This window comes from Tupaia chinensis, unplaced genomic scaffold (assembly GCF_000334495.1).
Source record: "Tupaia chinensis unplaced genomic scaffold, TupChi_1.0 Scaffold146177_1, whole genome shotgun sequence".
Lineage (NCBI taxonomy): Eukaryota > Metazoa > Chordata > Mammalia > Scandentia > Tupaiidae > Tupaia > Tupaia belangeri.
In genome coordinates, this window is record NW_006206032.1 from 1,766,713 (window position 1) to 1,789,594 (window position 22,882).

Below are 22,882 nucleotides of genomic sequence, written 5' to 3' on the forward strand. Positions count from 1 at the left end.
TTTCCCTACTCCTGCCTCATTCCCACAACCTATTTGGAGATGAGTGGTTGAATATGGTTTCAATAAACAGGAAACAACCCGAGCCAGATCCCAAAGTGTTATTAATGCTGTTTGGTAGAAGCTTTTCCTGAAATGATATTAATATTTTCTTTTTGAAAAACATATGATGCTGGTGGTTGGCACATAGTGAAGTAGTAAAACACGACCTTCTGGAAGACAGACTCACTTCCCCTAAGAAGGATGCCACTCGTGTCCAGAGACCTCCCCAAGGATGCTGGGCTCTTATGTGCTGTGATCCCGGCTGGCAGGGGTGGATAGTGGTGTCAGGACCTTGACAGGGCTACTCTGTTTTGTTCTCTCTTTTGGAATGAATAAACTTTTTATAAAATGTACATGCTAACTCTTTCGTAACCAAATTTCTCATTTACTAAATTTCCTTCCTGAAGAAACACAAGCCTTAACCCTCCAGTTTCTCCAGCACTCTAAAGAAAGTTACTTCTATTTTACTGTCTTTCTTTAAAGAATCAACTAAATTTTATACATATTTTATCTTTATTAGACAGGCTATTCATTGTTTAAGGTCTATCTCTTATTCTAATTCTAAATTTGGTTACCACTAATTCTTATATCTGCCCACTCTTTCTAGAGAACTCACAATGTGAGGTAATACAAGTGTTGACGTTTCACCTGCATGTGAGACCCTCCCTTTAGACAGGATCTATCTTCCAGATGATGAGGCAGCCATGGTGGGTGCCATGCCAGAGGCAGGACAGAAAAGTACTACTGGGTAATATCTACTCCCAAGAACTTACTATGGGCCAGGAAATATGCTAGACACATATACTGGCCCTCATTTTCTCAAAAGCAACCGAGGTAGAGATTACAATCTCCATTTTACAAAAGCCCAGGAAAATGAAGCGATATGCCTGTGTTATGTTCCTTCGAACCACCAGAATTAGAATCAAAGCTTCTGCCCTCCCTAGCATATCTCAATCACAGCTACAGCCCAGATGTGATCGCAATGCTCATATTTCTTGGCAGTTATGCAAGGCAGACCTTCAGAGTTCCATTTTTTATTGCTTACCAATATGAGAAAGGAAGAACAAAAAAGGAAAGAATCCCTTTTTTCTCTACATATTAGTCACACATGTTCATCCTGTCTTCTCCACTGGAATGTAAGCTCCACTTCCTTAAATCGTCCCACCACAAACAATATATGTTCACAACAGAAACTACTTAACTCCATCTTAAATAAAACTATTTTCGTTTTTCAAAAACTAAAATGAAAGAGAAAGTTAACTCCTATGGGACACGCTTCCAGGATAATTAAAATTGCAGAACAGTATATCACAGGAGTTGGGTATTTTGTGTATGAACAGGCCAGGAAGGACTGCCTCAGTTCCACTAAAATCACTTGGTCTCAAAGAGACTTACTTGGCATCATGTGCTGGACTGTCCCCCAACATCAATCCTGTACCTTCACTATGCTTCTGATGGAAGCCCTGACAGTGCTTCATGAAAACAAGAACAAAGTTCAAGTCTGACAGTCCAGGGTATTCAAGGCTTTCCATAATTTGACTCAACCAAATCTACAATCACTTCCTAACATAAGACGAAATCTTCATGAGGCAAAACAGACATAAGAGTAAGAGCTCTGGAGTCAGAAAGCCTGGGTTCAAATCCCAGCACCACCTCTCATACTCTGGGATGTATGTCGAACAAACCACTTGCCCCTCTATTTCTTCATGTGTGAAATGAGGATAAGCACATAAGTTTCTCAGTGATCATACTGAGGACTATAAGTACATACACGGTACCTAGAGAACAGTGCCTGGCATCTAGTAAATACTTCACAATGGTAGCTATCGTTATAACTGAATAAAATAGAAACAGTTAAAATAAAGCAGAACCCTTCTAGTTACCAGGAAGCACCGGCTCTCTACACAACTGGTTTTTGTATTGATTTGTCTCCTTTCTGAGAAGTTTTTTTTTTCTTCCTATTCAAATCCCATTCCTCCTAGTTCGCACAAGTAGTTTTTCGTCGAGCTTTCTTCGCCCATTTACATCCTCCTTCACAGGCCAACACTAGCCACACATTCCTCTGTCTCTTGGTTACACACAATGCTATTCATGCCTCTTTTCTCCATTTAACCCATAAAAGTCACAAGAGGGCAAGAGTTCAGGTCTTAACACAATTCTTTTGTATCTTCCCAAGTACTTCAGAATAGTTTACAAACAGTTCACGCTTACTTACTAGCTTTGACTATAAATGCTTAATGTATAGAAATTGCTATTATAATATTAATGCACTCATCTTCCTTCCAGGCTCATTCAAAATATTATTCCTTGTTTCCAGAGCTACTAATACCTTCATCTCTTATTCTACTCTTCCCTTGAATGCTACCACCTATTCATCTTTCCTTATTATTTTTTAAAAATATTAATTTATTTTATTTGTTATTATTATTTATTTTTTAATTTGACCAGAGAGAGAGACAGAGAGAGATAAGGGGCAAGTGAGAAAGCAAGCCCCTGAGTCCAGGATTTGAACCATAGCTGGTCATGTGAGAGTCCAGCATCCCAACCACCACTCTACCTGCCAGTTCCTCTTCTTTTTCACATTCAATCTCACCACAGATTCATTCTCTTTTTAATACACTGAAGTCTTGCATTTCTGCCTTCAATAACATAAAGGTCTTCAGCCTCTTGAAAGGTTCTTCTTGACTCTTCTGCCTCTCAAAAAAAAAAAACCAAAACCAAAAACAAACAAAAAAAAAACAAAAAAAAACACCACCCTGCACTTGACTGTCATTTTTCTGACATGCTCCTAAAATGTGCAGTCTATGGATTCCATGTTCATTTCTTATCATCCACTGTTCAATCTCCTGAATCTGTTTTTGAAGGTCATTAGTGAGCTCCAAATCCAATGACCTCTTCTGGGCCCTCTTTAGACTTTATCATTACCCTGTTCTTTGTCTAGCTTCAATGAACTACTTTCCTTGAGTTTCCTTCTATTGCTCTGACCAAGACTCTGGTGTATTCTGTTTGATTCATTTCTTTGATTTGATTCATTTCTGTTGATGCCATTTCTTCTGCTTTCTCACAACTGCTGGAGATGGTCAAGGTTCAGGACATTATCTAGTATTCTCTTCCAACACGATTTTCTAAAGGACTCACTCAGGTTGTAGCTTTTACTCACTTCCACGGAAAACGCCCATCTACATGCTCAGTTCTGACCTTACTACTGGGCTCCATTCAGGTTTTTATCTCTAGTGGACTATCAGCCATTTCTATTCAGGTAGAACACTTTCTCATTCAATATTCCAACTCCTATTACCTTCCATACAAATGATACCTCTTAAATTCCTGATAACGATGAACAGAGATGTTTTCCTTTTAATCAAACAACTGAAAAAATTGGCATCCTTTCTGATTCCAAGGTCTCCCTCAATTCAGCTAACCCACTGAGTAAGTCCCAGAGAATTTTCCTTTATAATGAGGCTTCAACCATTCTCTTTTGCATGTTCACTGCTAAAGCCTCTGGATACTTACCCATGACTTTCATTTACCATCTAAAACCTCCTACAATACCACTTTTAGTCACATCACTCATTTATTTAAAAACCACAAGACTCTCACATCTACAGACTTGGATAACCCAGAAGCAGGGTATTTAAAGCACTTCACAAACTAGTTCTATCCATATCATTTCCCAGAGGAAATTCTGCTCTCTGTTGATAGGATGACACAGCCTAATTCATTCCCACATCCCTGTATGGTACACAACAGCTACTTGATAATCTTAGTAAGGCAACCACATAATGTACTGTCCAAACTGCAACACTTCTGAAAGTGAACCAGGGCACTAAAAAAATCATTTAAATTATATAATGTTTTTTTTAAAAAGTATTTATTGGCCAACAAACTGTTGCCTAATAAATTGGTTTTACTCTGTCAGGGGATTTATTAACCTATACTATTCAAAAAACATTTTCAAAAATAAAATTAATTATTGAAAATAAAACTGTTTTAAAGTAAAAGTTTTTAAATGCTAATTATCTGAACATTTAAAAATGAGGAAGGGAGGGGCTGACAGGTGGCATGGTGGTTAATGGCGCTGAACTCCCACATGGCCGATCATAGTCCGAGTCCCGGGCCTGGCAGCTTGCTTTCTTGCTTTCCTTCTCTCATTCTCTTGCTCATTCTATCCCTCTCTGATCAAATTAAAATGAATGAATAAATAAATAAAGTTAAATAAAATAATGAAGGGAGAGTTAGATAGTAGGACTGTGACATGGCAAGGCCTTGTTGAAAATTCCTCTATCTTTTTGAACACAGTGCCTACCAGTCAGGAAGAGAAGCCTTATCATAAACCAACTCCAATGGCACCTTAATCTTAGAATTCTAGCCTCTAGAACTGTGAGAAAATAATGTCTGTTTTTTAAGCCACTCAGGCCGTGTGGTATTTTCTTATACCAGGTATATTACATACTACAAGTAAAAACATTCAAAAGTGAAATAATACATTTCATAACTAAGTTGTCACAGTTTTCACATGCACATAAGGAAAAAATTGGTATTAACTAATCATCTATGCTACTTTGTTTTCCTCTGCTTTAGATAAATGTCCATTTTCAACTCCCAACCTGAATGCCTACTCATTCCCTATCATTCATCCCACACCTAACTCATATTTCACCTTCGGCATCAAGCATTTCTGGGCACCATCAAGCCAGTGACTGTCCCCCTCTTCTAAACTCTTATAGCCCTTCCACCTAGGGCGTCTTTAAATACATACGTTGAGCATCCCTATTCTGGAAATCTAAAATTGAAATACTCTAAAATTCAAAACTTTTTGAGTGCTGACATAATGCCACAAGTAGAAAATTTCACACCTGACCTCATATGACAGATCATAATCAAATCACTGTAATACAAAAAAAAAATTGCATAAAATTACCTTCAGGCTACGTATACAGATATACAGAAGCCATAAATAAATTTTGTTTAGACTTGAGTCCCATTCTCAAGATACTTTATTATACATATGCAAATATTCAAAAATCCAAAATAATCTGAAATCCAAAATACTTATCCCAAGTATTTGGATAAGTGATACTTACTCTGTATATATATCATTATTACTGATATAATGCCAATAATATCCTATGACCCTTCAAAGATGAGTGAAGGGTTGATTAAGGAGGAGATTTAATGAAAGTAAATTTTAAAAAGGAGGGAGGACTGAGAAAAGGAAAAGAGAAATGTATGTGTTTTGAGTAGAGGTGGAAAAACTAATGGGATATAACATTTTCCCTTTTCAGTGCTACATATACTATTTTGATATCTAAGTAATTTCTTTGAGTTTACTTTCTGCATTGAAATAGGGGCCCATGGGAATAATAACTACCTAAGAACAGGAATAAGAATTTGTTTTAATTCTGGTCCAGTGTCTGTGAAATCCTGCCTGGAAGATTTGATTTCTTTCTTTCCCTGTTTCTTCCGCTTCTAACACTCCACAAGCCGTAGAAGTCTAAGACTGAGGGCCTGGCAGCTGGCATAATGGCTATGTTGCTGGACTCCCATGTAGTCGACTGTGGTTTGAGTCTTGGACCTGGTGGCTTAAACGCACGCCAGGCGCATGTGCATGTGTGCCCAAGATCCCAAGAGGAGAATGGAGGAGAAGGGATTGCAGCATGGCCATCCCCCCTGGGGAGTGATTTCTCGCTTTCTGTCTGTCTCTCTCTGTCTTTCTGACGAGCACACGCACCACCCCATAGCATAAAAACCTCTCCAAAGGACCAGCAGTTAGCGTAATGGCTATGTTGCTGGACTCCCCCATAGTCGACTGCGGTTCAAGTCCCGGACCCGGTGGCTTAAACTCATGCCGGGCATGTGTGCGTGCGTGCCCAAGATCCCGAGAGGAGAATGGAGGAGAAGGGATTGCGGCATGGCCATACCCCCGGGGGTGATTTCTCGCTTTCTATCTCTCTGTCTGTCTCTGTCTGTCTGGCGAGTGCACGCACCCTATAGCAAAAACCTCTAAAAAAAAAAAAAAAAAAAAACCAACCAAACAAACAAACAAAAACCCTCTCCAAATAAATAAATAAATAAATCTAAGATTGAATTCTGGTAGTTTCAGAAGCTGCTTGGGAAAATAAAACAGGTAGGTAATAAGTGAATGATGAGTAAGAATCTCAAAGGCACAAATGTAAAAGGCACAAGTCATCTGGCTCTCCAACAAATATGCCAGAGATGCGGCATTCAGTTCTGCAGCGCATGGCTGATAACCAAATGCTCTTATTTTTATACCAATGTGACTTTAGAAAGTCATCACAATGTACACAACTGTATAAATATCACTCTCAGCGTGCCTACATTTTATTAATTTTTGTTTTTGAGAGAGAAGTTTTGCTATAGGGTGTGAGCGCTTGCTGGAGAGACAGAGAGACAGAAAGTGAGAAATCACTCCCTAGGGTGGACAGCCACACCATAATCCCTTCTCCATTCTCCTCTTGAAATTTTGGGCATGCACACACATGCACCCAGTATGAGTTTCAAGCCACCAGGTCCGGGACCCAAACTGTGTCAAGCACGTGGGAGTCCAGCGCCTTAACCACTATGCCACCTGCTGGCCCCATATTTTGTTATTAAGCTTAATGTCTGACGGGGGTAGAATTCTTTAAATTCTGTTTTTCTCTTTTTCCTTTATTGGAGAACTTAATGCAGACTACACAGCATAGGAGCTCTCCTTCTTCAGAGATAAACTTGGACCACAAGTTAAAGTAAGTCGATGGTGTTCAAGTTTGCAACTTGTAGAAGTTCTGTACAACTACAGCACCACACGTCTGCATATTCTGGCATAGCTAACAGACTGTCTGAATTGGATCCATATGACAGGCTGTAAAATATCCTCACATAACATCTGTTTGTACTGTGACTCTGCTTTGAGCCATTGCCATTTCTTTGTCTATTAATTAATTGTAAACTATATAATGAGACCATTAGCCCTGTCAAGTCCTCGCTTGCAAGTTTCCTCATCATCCCTTCCTTCCTATTGCCCCTCCCACACTGACAACTGTCATGGCTAAAACTACACCATTAATCTAGTCTCCTAACTCTGCCTACATTAAGTGTCTCCCACAGCCAGTGTTGCCAAAACAATAATCCTGAAATACCTCTTTGCGTACCACATTCCTTCATTTAAACCAAAGCCCCAAGCAAATGAACCCTTCGATGGCTCCCTATCTGCCCAATAAAAAGCCACATGGTTTAGTCTCACATTTAAGACCTTCGTAACCCGGTCTCAGTTTAGCATTCTCATGGCAACTGCTCCACTTCCTTTTATTCTGAAAAATTAGTCTATTCTCTAGGTCCTTTGTTCCTCGCCCCTGCCCAAACACATATACACCTTCTTTTTTTTACTCTCAGGGCTTTGCCCATACTGTTCATCTACCTTGAATGCCTTCACCACCACCCCTCCTGTAATCTATTCAGATTCAACCAGACGAATGGATAAACATGCTGTGATATGAACATACAATGGAATATCATTCAACCCTACGAAGGAGAGAGGTTCTAATCCATGCAAAAACATGGATGAACCTTGAGGACATGATGCTAAGCAAAATAAGCCAGTCACAAATGCACAAATATTGTATCGTGCCACTTTTATGAGGGATCTAGAGTAGTCAAGTTCAGAAGACAGAAAGTAGAATGATGATTTCCAGGGATTGGGGAAGGGAGGAAATGGGAAGTTACTATTTAATGAACACAGAGCTCCAGTTTGGCAAAATAAAAAAGTTTTGAAGACTAGTTGCCCAACAATGAGAATATACTTAACACTATTCTACATTTAGAAATGATTAAGATGGGGGCCCAGTTGCATAGTGCAGAAATTAAGCACTGCACAGAGGAAGCTAGATCTCACATGACCAACCAGAGTTCAAGACCTAGCCCCGGTGGCTTACACACCAGAAATGCACACGCATGCCTAGGATCCTGATAAGACTGGGGTGGGAGGGGGTGTTTTCTATTTTTCATGTGTGTGCACCTGCTCTCTGACATAATAATAAAAAAAGAAATGGAAACAAAAAAGGTTAAGATGATAAATTTCATGTTAAATCTGTGCTTTTTTTTTTTTTTAATCACAGTTAAAAAAAAATAATAGAATCAGCAGATGGCATAATGGTTATTTGTTGGACTCCCACTTAGTCGACTGTGCTTCGAGACCTGGACCTAGTGGCTTAAACTCATGCCAGGTGCGTGTCCGTGTGTGCCCAAGATCCTGAGAGGAGAATGGAGGAGAAGGGACTGTGGCATGGCCAATCCCCTGAGGGGTGATTTCTCACTTTCCCTCTCTCTGTCTCTGTCTGTCTCTCTGGCAAAAATCTCAATCCCTTCTCAACCACTCTCCTCCTGCCCAGTGGGGTCTTAGACTCAAACCATGGTCAGAAATGTGGGAATACAGAGCCTTAACCACCATGCCACCTGCTGGCCCTTTAAATATTTAAATTTATTTGTGCATAATATATTTAAAATTTTTTTCTATTATTCATTTTATGTTACTCTATTTATATAATGAGTTTTTTCATTACTGATTTTAGCAATAATTTGCAGAATCCTACACCACCTGCAATTTTGATTTTCATCCATATCCTTTCCTAACATATCTGCTTAAAGTGGTACCTAATTTTAATAGCTATATTTAAGGACAGATAAGATGAAGAAATAACAAAATGAAACAGAAAAGTTAAACCAATAGAATACAAATAAGGGAAAACCTATCTGTCCACTTTTAGTGGCAAGCAAGAAGTGTATTAGAGACTAAGCTCCTAGCTCTCAAAGACAAACTCAGCAGTTACTTGGATAGAAAATGGGTACTCATTCGATGAGAATCAAAACCAAAGAAAAACACAAGCATTGAGAGCAGCTGGAGTTTTAGGAATGGTCTAACCTGCATGGGATTAATCTTCACCGAGCGTTCAAAGCACTCCACACATTCCTGAAACTCTTTGTGCCGAAGATGAAGGAGCGCTTTGGAGCGCTGTGCACGAGCACTGCGGTGCCGGGACAGCTCCCAGGCCTTGTCATAGCAAGAGTGGTCTCGAAGGACATCGCCAAGCAAGCAGTATAAACTTGGTGTTTCTTTTTTCTCCAGCTCTTGCCTAAGGATTTCTTCTGCCTAGAAAGAACAGAAATAATAAAATTGCTCAATAGTGTCAAACGGCTATTAATTTTAGCACATATGCATAATTTTTCCCATATAATCCAAAAATTCTATTTTCAATTTTGACATTACTTGCTTATTTCATGCGTATAGGACACAGGCAGAATAAAAGAGGACCAAGAGAAGATACATACAGTAAAAGTGAAAAAGAGGAACACGGAGTAGGAGGTAACTACTGCTTTACTGTGTTCAGGAATCCTCAAGGAAAGGCTCTAAGGACAGACTTGCTGCAAGAGGTCTACCAGGTGGGCCCTAGTCCCCCTTTTCCTGCTATGGGTGTTACCCTGTGACCATCTGTTAGAGCAGCACCTTTAGTGCACCTCTACCCAGAGGCAAAGAAAAGTGCACTTTCCCTTTTTTTAAAGTAGTCTGGTTGAGGAGCTTAGGGTTGCTGAGAAATTTTTAGAGAAGTGCAATTTACTAAAAACCTACTTCTGATCTAAAACTCTACCTTATCCCACAGATAAAACTTGCCAAGAGTTTCTTATTCCAGAACATACATCCATTTAAAAATAAAAATTAAAAAAATCATCCTCAGTACACTATACTGGCTTGGGTAGTCTCACAGGTCCAAACTCAGAACCACCTCATCACTCCAGCTAATTCTGCACTTGTCACCACCACTTCTTGACTTCCCTCCATATCCATGTCAGCCACTCTGTTTCTGATAAATATCAACAGAGGATAGGACGCATGCAGTAGCTCTACATACACACAAATGCCTTCACGTAAACAGCAGTGGAATCACCAAAGATGCTAAGATAACCATGGCCAAAATGAATGTAGCTATCCAAGGAAAGTCATTCAACAGCCAAAATGGGACTTTATAAAGTCCCTAACATACCTAAATTGGCAATTTAAAGTCTGTATATTGTATTTTCTTTAAGGTTGGACATATGTATAATTTTAAAAATATTTTTAAATTTTATATATTTATTTATTATTAATTTTGCTATAGGGCACATGTGCTCATGAGAGAGAAAGAGAGAGAGAAAGCCACCAAGTCCAGAGTTTGAACCACAGTTGGCCATGGGGGAGTCCAGCACCTTAACCACTATGCCACCTGCTGGCCTCATATTTATCATTCTTAAGCAGTCTAATTTTTGTGAGATCTTTTAAAAGAAGGCTGTACTTCTGAAAGTCTTTGGATGTTGGCTCCTCTGCATTTCTGATACATTGTGGGTTATGAAGGCTTTAAGGCTTACTCAAAAAAATGGAACCAGAGTTTACAAAATGGGTTTTTAAGGGAAAATAATTCTAAGTACCAAATAGCCAAAACAAACATAAAGTTTTAGAGTATAATCCATGTAATTCTTCTATTTGCAAATATAATAATTGTTAGTATACCCAGGACCAGCAGATGGCGCAATGGTTATGTTGCTGGACTCCCACATAGTCAACCGTGGTTTAAGCCTCGAACCTGGCAGCTTAAAACTCACATTGGGTACATGTGTGTGTGTGTGTCCAAGATCCTGACAGGAGAATAGAGGAGAAGGAATTGCAACGTGGCCATTCCCCATGGGGGGAGGGTCATATTTTGCTTTCTGTCTGTCTCTCTGGCGAGCACATGCACCCTATAGCAAAAATCTCTCTCTAAAAAAAAAAAAAAATTGTTAATGTACCTAACTGTAACCTCGGTAAATCATCTATAAAGAGATGCACTCAGCCAAGATTGTGTCTAAAACTGTAGCCACAGCAGAATTTCTGCTGAATGGTCTTATAATGGGTTGAAGGCACCCCTCTTGGCAGTCTGGCTTTGAAACTTGGTACCAACAAAAAACTTGGTACCATCCCAGATATTCTGAAGGTTGATTCATTTTATAAATTATTTTCTGCTTAAGCATGTTACAGTGGACTCTGTGGTGTACAATTAAACAAGGACCGCTACAGTGATTGGGCATAGAAAAGATGTAGGCAATATACCCCTGAGAGAAATAAAAAGTTGTGATTGGTATCTGATGTGGCTGAATTTGAAGAAAGCAAGAATGCAGGGATCACGAGGGGGTAGAACACTAGCTGTCCACGATATCCCGTGATAAAAGAATGATTTAAACTACCACCTGTGTGACTGAGACTAAAGCGCCTACCTAATGCAAGGCTTTGCATATCGAGTGATAGGACATTTTGAGAGAATATAATAACCATGAGGTAGGTTAGCTGCTTCCAAGTTCACTGGATAATGTGAAGGAAGAAAATGACAGGGTTTTAAATCCTCAAGCTCAGGGAACCAGGGAATTTCTACAACTGTCTAATCCTATTTGTTTTCCCTGTAGCTGCCAAACTGATACAACCCCAATCAAATGTAGGTAGACACTGCTTCTGATGCATTGCTTGATTATAACGTAGAATGAATTCAGCTTCGCTAGTTCTATGTGAAAGTTAGTACATTTGATCATGCTAACTGAATATGCTTGTCTTCCACTTAATTTCCTTTACTGGATTTTAGCTATAAATAATTTTATTACTCTTTATTTATTGTTCTAAGTAGGCTGTGACAATGATAAAAGGAGACTAAGTGACTTTCAAAGCTCAGTCATAAAAGGCCATGCCGATTTTGTTTGCTTCTCTTGGACTACCTGCTTGGAGCCCTGAGTTTCCATGTAAGTAGTACTGCTGCTCTAAGATAACCATACTGTGAAGAAACTTGACTTACTCATGTGGAGAAACTACATGGAGAGGCTCTGAGATTAGAAAAGAAAGCTGTCCAGCTAGTCCCTAGCTGTCTCAACCCCCACTGTCCCAATTCTAGCCACCATCCGGTTGCAACTACATGAGAGATTCCAAGCCACTTCCCAGTCAAGCCCTCCCTGAATTCCTGTTCAACAGAACAAGACTAAATAAATAAATAAATAAATGACTGCTGTTATCTTATGCCACTGGGTTTTGAGTAACTTTGGTACACAGCCATAGTAATTGCAACAGCTGTTTAAAGCAAGAAGGTAAGGAATAAATATAAATATACTGCTAGGAATATACTGGACATAAATATACTAGGAATAAATATACTGCTAGCAATAAAAGCAGGCACTGATTATAAAAGAGCAAGACCCAAGAATTTAAACCTGGACATGTGAGATATGTCAGATATCAAAAACACTCAATTCCCATTGATCTGTCTGGTAAGACTTATGCTGCCTTGTTTAAAGACTACAATGATTGCACCTTTCCATTTTGCATCGCCTCCAGACATATAAATAAATGCATACACAAAAATAGTTGCAAGATTGTGTTAATTTGTAGAGAGAAAACCTTGGGAACATGTGTTAAGAGGAATTCTAAGGGTTGTAGGCCAGGGAAAAAAGGGGGGGGGATTATAATTTAAATCAGGCTGAATTTAGATACTCATCAGAAATTTTTGAATTGCAGTCCTAACTCAAGCAGTTGGAGACAATTCTAAAATATTTCCTCAACTGCTTGACTAAAGCCTGGATTCAAATGCAGTCAAACTAAACGAAGTTGAGATGCCAGAAAAAAAAGCTGCTGTTAGTTTATCATTTACAACCTGCTCACTCGCCCCTACTGCTATGTCCCCCAAGAGCGCCACCAGGTCCAGGACTCGAACTGTGGCCTCCCATATGGGAGTCCAGCACCTCAATCACTATGCCACCTGCCAGCCCTATTTTTTCTTATTTTTTTAAGTGCTCAGATTAGGGGCTATTTAAAATAACTTTTATGACTTTGTCTAGAAAGTCTAATATTTAGGCATCCCCAGGGATGGCTCTTATTGATTTTTTTCCCCCTATAGTACAACCATACTTGTTTTTTTTTTTTTTTGCATATTTCATAATTTTCTGTTGAACGTTACACATTGTCTTACAATATAATCTGGCATCTGTGGAAATCAGATTTTTTTTTGGGGGGAGAGGTTTTTTGCTATAGGGTGTGTGTGCTCACTAGAAAGACAGATAGACAGAGAGACAGAAAGCAAGAAATCACCCCTCAGGGGGATGGCCACACTGCAATCCCTTCTCCTCCATTCTCCTCTCAGGATCTTGGGCACGCACGCATATGCACCCTGCGTGAGTTTAAGCCACTGGGTCCGGGACTCAAACCGCGGTTGACTTAGGGCACATGTGCTCATGAGAGAGAAAGAGAGAGAGAAAGCCACCAAGTCCAGAGTTTGAACCACAGTTGGCCATGGGGGAGTCCAGCACCTTAACCACTATGCCACCTGCTGGCCTCATATTTATCATTCTTAAGCAGTCTAATTTTTGTGAGATCTTTTAAAAGAAGGCTGTACTTCTGAAAGTCTTTGGATGTTGGCTCCTCTGCATTTCTGATACATTGTGGGTTATGAAGGCTTTAAGGCTTACTCAAAAAAATGGAACCAGAGTTTACAAAATGGGTTTTTAAGGGAAAATAATTCTAAGTACCAAATAGCCAAAACAAACATAAAGTTTTAGAGTATAATCCATGTAATTCTTCTATTTGCAAATATAATAATTGTTAGTATACCCAGGACCAGCAGATGGCGCAATGGTTATGTTGCTGGACTCCCACATAGTCAACCGTGGTTTAAGCCTCGAACCTGGCAGCTTAAAACTCACATTGGGTACATGTGTGTGTGTGTGTCCAAGATCCTGACAGGAGAATAGAGGAGAAGGAATTGCAACGTGGCCATTCCCCATGGGGGGAGGGTCATATTTTGCTTTCTGTCTGTCTCTCTGGCGAGCACATGCACCCTATAGCAAAAATCTCTCTCTAAAAAAAAAAAAAAAATTGTTAATGTACCTAACTGTAACCTCGGTAAATCATCTATAAAGAGATGCACTCAGCCAAGATTGTGTCTAAAACTGTAGCCACAGCAGAATTTCTGCTGAATGGTCTTATAATGGGTTGAAGGCACCCCTCTTGGCAGTCTGGCTTTGAAACTTGGTACCAACAAAAAACTTGGTACCATCCCAGATATTCTGAAGGTTGATTCATTTTATAAATTATTTTCTGCTTAAGCATGTTACAGTGGACTCTGTGGTGTACAATTAAACAAGGACCGCTACAGTGATTGGGCATAGAAAAGATGTAGGCAATATACCCCTGAGAGAAATAAAAAGTTGTGATTGGTATCTGATGTGGCTGAATTTGAAGAAAGCAAGAATGCAGGGATCACGAGGGGGTAGAACACTAGCTGTCCACGATATCCCGTGATAAAAGAATGATTTAAACTACCACCTGTGTGACTGAGACTAAAGCGCCTACCTAATGCAAGGCTTTGCATATCGAGTGATAGGACATTTTGAGAGAATATAATAACCATGAGGTAGGTTAGCTGCTTCCAAGTTCACTGGATAATGTGAAGGAAGAAAATGACAGGGTTTTAAATCCTCAAGCTCAGGGAACCAGGGAATTTCTACAACTGTCTAATCCTATTTGTTTTCCCTGTAGCTGCCAAACTGATACAACCCCAATCAAATGTAGGTAGACACTGCTTCTGATGCATTGCTTGATTATAACGTAGAATGAATTCAGCTTCGCTAGTTCTATGTGAAAGTTAGTACATTTGATCATGCTAACTGAATATGCTTGTCTTCCACTTAATTTCCTTTACTGGATTTTAGCTATAAATAATTTTATTACTCTTTATTTATTGTTCTAAGTAGGCTGTGACAATGATAAAAGGAGACTAAGTGACTTTCAAAGCTCAGTCATAAAAGGCCATGCCGATTTTGTTTGCTTCTCTTGGACTACCTGCTTGGAGCCCTGAGTTTCCATGTAAGTAGTACTGCTGCTCTAAGATAACCATACTGTGAAGAAACTTGACTTACTCATGTGGAGAAACTACATGGAGAGGCTCTGAGATTAGAAAAGAAAGCTGTCCAGCTAGTCCCTAGCTGTCTCAACCCCCACTGTCCCAATTCTAGCCACCATCCGGTTGCAACTACATGAGAGATTCCAAGCCACTTCCCAGTCAAGCCCTCCCTGAATTCCTGTTCAACAGAACAAGACTAAATAAATAAATAAATAAATGACTGCTGTTATCTTATGCCACTGGGTTTTGAGTAACTTTGGTACACAGCCATAGTAATTGCAACAGCTGTTTAAAGCAAGAAGGTAAGGAATAAATATAAATATACTGCTAGGAATATACTGGACATAAATATACTAGGAATAAATATACTGCTAGCAATAAAAGCAGGCACTGATTATAAAAGAGCAAGACCCAAGAATTTAAACCTGGACATGTGAGATATGTCAGATATCAAAAACACTCAATTCCCATTGATCTGTCTGGTAAGACTTATGCTGCCTTGTTTAAAGACTACAATGATTGCACCTTTCCATTTTGCATCGCCTCCAGACATATAAATAAATGCATACACAAAAATAGTTGCAAGATTGTGTTAATTTGTAGAGAGAAAACCTTGGGAACATGTGTTAAGAGGAATTCTAAGGGTTGTAGGCCAGGGAAAAAAGGGGGGGGGATTATAATTTAAATCAGGCTGAATTTAGATACTCATCAGAAATTTTTGAATTGCAGTCCTAACTCAAGCAGTTGGAGACAATTCTAAAATATTTCCTCAACTGCTTGACTAAAGCCTGGATTCAAATGCAGTCAAACTAAACGAAGTTGAGATGCCAGAAAAAAAAGCTGCTGTTAGTTTATCATTTACAACCTGCTCACTCGCCCCTACTGCTATGTCCCCCAAGAGCGCCACCAGGTCCAGGACTCGAACTGTGGCCTCCCATATGGGAGTCCAGCACCTCAATCACTATGCCACCTGCCAGCCCTATTTTTTCTTATTTTTTTAAGTGCTCAGATTAGGGGCTATTTAAAATAACTTTTATGACTTTGTCTAGAAAGTCTAATATTTAGGCATCCCCAGGGATGGCTCTTATTGATTTTTTTCCCCCTATAGTACAACCATACTTGTTTTTTTTTTTTTTTGCATATTTCATAATTTTCTGTTGAACGTTACACATTGTCTTACAATATAATCTGGCATCTGTGGAAATCAGATTTTTTTTTGGGGGGAGAGGTTTTTTGCTATAGGGTGTGTGTGCTCACTAGAAAGACAGATAGACAGAGAGACAGAAAGCAAGAAATCACCCCTCAGGGGGATGGCCACACTGCAATCCCTTCTCCTCCATTCTCCTCTCAGGATCTTGGGCACGCACGCATATGCACCCTGCGTGAGTTTAAGCCACTGGGTCCGGGACTCAAACCGCGGTTGACTACATGGGAATCTGGTGACATAGCCATTACACCAACTGCTAGTCCTGAAATCAGATTGTTGTTGTTGTATGTTACTTTTTTGTTTTGTGACATTTCTAGACTAATCCTTTAAAATCTGTATTATCTAACTTATATAGAGGGTGTGTGTGCTCACTAGAAAGACAGATAGACAGAGAGACAGAAAGCAAGAAATCACCCCTCAGGGGGATGGCCACACTGCAATCCCTTCTCCTCCATTCTCCTCTCAGGATCTTGGGCACGCACGCATATGCACCCTGCGTGAGTTTAAGCCACTGGGTCCGGGACTCAAACCGCGGTTGACTACATGGGAATCTGGTGACATAGCCATTACACCAACTGCTAGTCCTGAAATCAGATTGTTGTTGTTGTATGTTACTTTTTTGTTTTGTGACATTTCTAGACTAATCCTTTAAAATCTGTATTATCTAACTTATATAGCCATAAGTTATTGACGCTCATACAATTCCTATCCTTAAGTCACTTCACAGGCTCAGAGATTCTTAAATACAAATAAAGGAGAAATCAATACCATGAAGAATGTCTCCAAAATAACAGGATAAGTATATGCCATAAACTTTCTCCCTTGTCTTCTCCAGAGAGCTAAGTGTAATCATTTAGTTGGGACAGCATCCTACTTACTTTACCAGAGAAACCTGTCCTGCTTAGAGCAAGAGTGATACATTTAGATGCCCAGAGATTTTTGCAAATTGTTGACGATAAATAAAGTAGGCTGGTGAAAAGCATCCAAAGGAAGGCAAAACTGCTCGCCTCTAGCCAGTCAGTACACCAATGTGGGAATGTAGCCCAGTGTTTCCACATGTTTTAGTTTTTTAAGAGAAGCCAAGAAAACCAGATTTTTAAAAGAAATCTGAAAATATTTACTACACTTTTTTTTTTTTTTTTTTTTTCAAAACACCGTTTAAAGCAAGCAAAATATCTTTTTGGCCCATGTTCACTCATAAGCTGCCAGTTTACAACTTTAGATTTAGAGCATTACACCCCTACCTTCCAGAGGATGTTGGCCACCCCTTTCCTGCTCAGCATCCCTTCCCTGATCATCTGAAAACAGCACTCCTCTTGGCTGCAGAGAACCCATTCATTCAGAAGGGAGGACACATGACTCAAGCTTCAGTTTTCCACAGAACCTTTCTGTTAGACATGTGGAATTGACTACATTTTTATACTAGGATTACTAAACCTGGGCTTCCTGTGGCCATCATGCCTCTCCATGAGGAGAGAGCTGCGAAGTCAGGTCATCAGCTGAGCCCCTATGTATAGTTCTCACGCACGGCTACCAGGATTTGAAGCTGCATGCACCAGTAAATTCCCCTTTTTGCCTAAGCTAGGATGTGTTGATACTCTTAGAACCAAAAGTTCCTAGAAAATTGTGTTGCATAATCCATTCTAGGGATTCCAATTACAAAAGGAAGACCTGTAAGGATGTAGGCATTTAGTAAGAATGATCATTCAAATGCCAGTTACATTCACTAAATGTACCAGCAGGTTAAACTAGTATTATCAGAGTCTGTTCTTCATTTTTACCTATCTACCTCAGAAAGGTTGAAAAAGTTAGGTACCTGCATTTTGCCAGGCACACAAAGTCCTAGACCTACATTTGTCTTCCTCAACTCCTTCAACTAGAAAGCCGGATTGGAAGGTAGATGCTTGAGGTATCACTTTCAAGAAGAAGGAGGGGATCTGAAACAACTTCTAGGAACATTAAAAGTTTCAAAAATAATTTTACTGGTCAGCTCAAAGACAGTTTCTCCAAAGACGGAACTGCTATTGTTAACTATTAAGTATATCGTAACGTAACTAAGCTAACAGAACTAAGGAAGTGAGTTAGTAGAAGATTCCTGATAGTGTATTACAGCTAAATTTTTCCACATATGGCTAATTTCTACAAAGCATCGATATTTTTATGAGAGTGTGAAGAATCTCAGGGGAAATTCTAGAAATCTCAGAAAGGAATCTGTACAAGATACAAACCAAGTAGACATTGCTTTAGAGAAGAATAGCAGACAGAAGAATATTTGCTTAAGAATGTGAAGGCCACACAGGATTTGGAACCTGCATACAGTTTTATCTTGGCACCTGTCATATCACACTAAAATATTCTTCTTATGTGTATCTAGACAATCAAACTACAACTACCTTAGAGTTAAGCTTCGTCTGTTACTATCTTTGGAACAGTATCACCTGGCGTACAGTAAGTACTCTATAAATGATGGATCAACCGAAATTAATACTAAAGTCAAAAAGAGCTAATGATGTTTTCTCAAGGCCTTCAGATTCTAAGCAAACATAAAAGATTGTTCCCATTTGGGAGCAGACAGAATGCCTTTAGAGAACACACTCTGGAGGCCAGCAGATGGTGTGGTGGTTAAGGTACTAGACTTCCACAGGACTGACTGTGGTAGGGGGCCTTCCAGAACAAAGGAAGATAACGGGGCATACTTGGAACTTAAGCACGCGTGTGTAATCTGTAGTGACCTTGTAGCCCTGTCCCCATAGTAACTCAGCAACTCTAACTGTATGTACGCCTGTGTATTTGACAGCCTAGTAGCCGGATGCTTGCCTGCACAATTCTATAAGCAACCTTATCATATAAGTTACTGCATATGAGTTACCCAATCAAAAGTATTTAAAAGTGCGTCTATCCATGTAAGGGAGACATAGAGACTAAAATGAATAAAAGGAAGGGCCCCCCAAAATTCAGGGCTCAGTCTTTGGATATGAATCCCCTGAGCTGGTGCTAGCACACTAATAAATCACTGTTTTCCTGCATAAGCCTTAGTGTCCTGTCTCTCTCTCACTGAATATTCTACAACATGACTGCAGTTCAAGTCTCAGACCCAGCAGCCTGAATATCACACAGGGCATGTGTATATGCCCAAAACTCCATGAGAGGAATGGAGAAGAAGGGACTGCTATGTAGCCCACCCACTGGGAGTGATTTCTCACTTTCTCTCTGTCTCTCTCTGGCGAGCACAAGTACCCTATGGCAAAAACCTACAAAAATAACAACAACAACAAAATACTCTAGGTGAAATCAGGTGTCACTGTGTGACTAAATTAGAATCAATCTAATGATAATTTGTCCCAGTGATTAGAGAGGTAACATAACAGAACCTGAATTTGGCAGCCTTTCTAACCAAATCACAATGTTCCTTTTGATCAAATATCCACCGTTAACTTCAGAATAACTCTGAACTTAACATACACACATACTGGGACTCGTTCATATTTATGATGATGTGTTTGTCTGTGAGTTGTTATGTAGAAAATTCATATTTGAAAGAGGGAAAACCCTACTCTTAAGAACTACTAGGATTCCAGGGACAAAAATGTTAAGTTCAGTCTCTAGTGAAAAGGGAGATAAAACATTTCAGGAAAATTATTCATACATGAGTCAGAAGGAATTAATGAAAACAAACTGCACTTCTTGGCTGTGATTTGTAAATTAGTGGAAGGAACTGAAATTCTAACGTGTGTTAAGAGTGGCTCTCACCTGACCTTACACTATCTGGTCGGTACACAGGGAAGGGGAACTGGCAAAGCAACAACTATTAGAAGCCCTCCTGGAAAAACTCTGGAGGGGAAAGTGAGCTCTGGACCCAGAGGTAGCATCAGCAATGGGAGAGTCTTTGAGGACTACAGATATGACAGAATTGGGCTTCACCACTAAAGGTCTGCTCCAGGCAGATGGGGAAACAGCAGCCCAAGAACTTACGGTCACATTAGTCAGATCTGGCCTCCTGGCAATATCCTTAGGATTAAAAGAAAAAGTGTGTGTCTAAGTGTGTATGGAACTCACACAACTTTGAACACACTCTTTTTCCCTGATTTCAGTGTTCATCTCTGAAGCAGAGAACAAAAATGAATTCTGATTTTCATTACTGCTGAAACTGGTTTTCAAAGAGAGGGAGCCTGACCACTGGCAGGAGCTCTCTTGCCCTTGACACAATGAATAAGGATGACAGGGACAGAGCTAAAAGAGCACAAAAGTGTGTCCTACTCTTAGCAGGGATAACCTTTCTATCTGAGAGGCTGTTTACTCTTAGTCTAAACTCCTGTGCTATTAGCAGCAACTTGTGAGGTCAAAAGTACAAAACACTTCATCTCTCCCCAGTCAGACATTTCTCAGTCACAAATACGGTGAACTGAAATGTAGCATAATAAAGGTTCAACTTGCTTCCTGGAAACAAGAGGAAACAAGAGAGGTCCCAACTCTTATCTCTCCCCACCCCCTCCACCCTCACACCCACCTCCCAGGCAGCTTACTCAGCTGAGTCTTTGTCTCATTTAGGGACCAAATTTGGCTCCACAAAATAAGAACTTTTCCATCAGCTATGGGAAATGCTGTATGTAAGCCAGATAACATTTAAAACTTAAATGCTAAGAGATGAGTATTCTAACACCAAGATGGAGCCTAAGTAATTTTAGCTATTTTACCAACGGTCCTTAGGTAATGAGAATGTCTACTGGTAATTTCTAAATTACAATAGAAAGCCTGAGAACCTATAACTGCAAAGAGTAAACATGAGTACCAGAACACAATAGTCATTTTTTCCAAATTATCTTTTTTTTTAAAAGAATGGAACTATTTATTTACTTCTTATTATTATTCTTATTTGACAAGAGAGAGACAGTGGTGGGGGAGGGGGAGTGAAAAAGGTCCGGGACTTGAACTATGGTCAGCTAGGTAGGAGTTTAGCACCTTAACCACCATACCATCTACGAGCCCTTCCCACCCCATTTGTCTTTTAAAAATAAATTATGCTGGGAACCAGCAGTTAGCGTAATGGCTATGTCGCTGGACTCCCACATAGTCGACCGTGGTTCGTGTCCCGGACCTGGTGGCTTAAAACTCACGCCGGGCGCGTGTGCGTGCGTGCCCAAGATCCCGAGAGGAGAATGGAGGAGAAGGGATTGCGGCGTGACCATCCCCCCTGGGGGGTGATTTCTCGCTTTCTGTCTCTATGTCTCTCTCTCTCTGTCTGTCTGGCGAGCGCACGCGCCCTACAATGAAAATCTCTCAAAAAAAAAAATTATGCTGTTAAGCATTAAATGCAAGGATAAAAATTTCACTAACTTCTAGTTAAGCCAAAATGTGGTGACAACTACTGGCACATGATCAAATTCCAAAAGAACCTCAGCTGTTTTAGAAATAAAACATTTACTTTTCACTTAAACAAAAACTTTTTAGGGACTATAATTGATCTGTAAATATAGCATAAGAAAAACAGGTAAGGGAGAGCTTATGGGACAAATACAATGCTAAAATTGACCCTTAAAAATCAAGATTTGGGAGAGTGTTTGTCTATCATTCACAAAAAAGTAAAGACAAATAAATAACTGTATAATCCTAAAAATTAAAATACGCATGTTTTCCAAAGTATTTAGAAACACAGGTATTCCTCATTCTTGTCAGATAATTCTAACAAGGACATACGCAATTTTTTTTTTTTAAAGAGAGATTTTTGCTATAGGGTGCATGCACTAGCCAGAGAGGCAGGGAAACAGAAAGTGAGCAATCGCTTAGGGAGATGGCCACACCACAATCCCTTCTCCATTCTCTTCTCATGATTTTGGGTACGCATGTACACGTGCCTGACTTGAGTTTCAAGCCACAGGGTTTTTGGAACTTGAACCACGGTTGGCCATGTGGGAGTCCACAATATAACCATTATGCCATCTGTTGGTCCCATATGCAGATTTTTAAAAATAGTATCTTCGGGGGAACCAGTAGTTAGCATAATGGCTATGTTGCTGGACTCCCACGTAGTAGACTGTAGATATAACCGATCAAATTTGTAGGTTTTACTTTGCTTGTGTACTCTGTTTGGTGATTTAAATGTCTTAATCTAAAAGTAACATGACTTCGATATGTCTGTTTTTATGGCTTCTCCCTTTAGTCTTAAAATTCTGTTCATGTATGGGGGGAAAAACAATGAATAGTAGATGCAAATATCATAACATCTTCCGTCTTGATCCAATTTCAGGTTGGAATTAACACATGTGAAAATGTTTCTGACCCAAGAGGTTCTATCATACTCTTTGGATTTTGTTACACAGTCAGGCTAGCTGCTGTCCTTCCTAGGTAAGCTCTAGTCAGGCCCCTGGCCTCTAATCAGCAGGCAGCCCAGTGATAACTAAAGTAACTCCTATTATTTCACTTTGAAGTTGTCCTATAGGAGAAGAGTTAGTAAGAAATTGAAATGCAGTGTCTTCACGGCTTTCATTATTTTCTCTAAAATACCAAATCTCTTAACAATTTCAGTTTGTTTTTCTCTTTTACCTCCAATGTACACAAGTATGTCATAAATAATCATTATAATTATAATTAAGTTTTCTGGAAAAGTGAGGAGAAAAGAAAACATAAATAGATACTGGCAAAAGTGGGCTTAAAAACAAAACAAGCGAGAAGATGTGCAAGGAAGAAAGGCTCTCCCCAGTGT

The 22,882-nt window shown here is 39.6% G+C and overlaps 1 protein-coding gene across 4 annotated transcripts in view; it reads right to left on the reverse strand.

The window, feature by feature from the left end:
• TTC27 (tetratricopeptide repeat domain 27) overlaps nucleotides 1–22,882 on the reverse strand; it is a 182,242-nt gene that overhangs the window by 60,509 nt on the left and 98,851 nt on the right. For all 4 annotated transcript variants that reach the window (XR_003547960.1, XM_014584280.2, XM_014584281.2 and 1 more), the window contains exon 13: nucleotides 8,957–9,184. Coding sequence is in view for 3 of the 4 variants with exons in the window: in XM_014584280.2 (XP_014439766.1) it covers nucleotides 8,957–9,184 (228 nt within the window). In the remaining variant the exon portion in view is untranslated. The remainder of the gene's footprint in view (nucleotides 1–8,956; nucleotides 9,185–22,882) is intronic.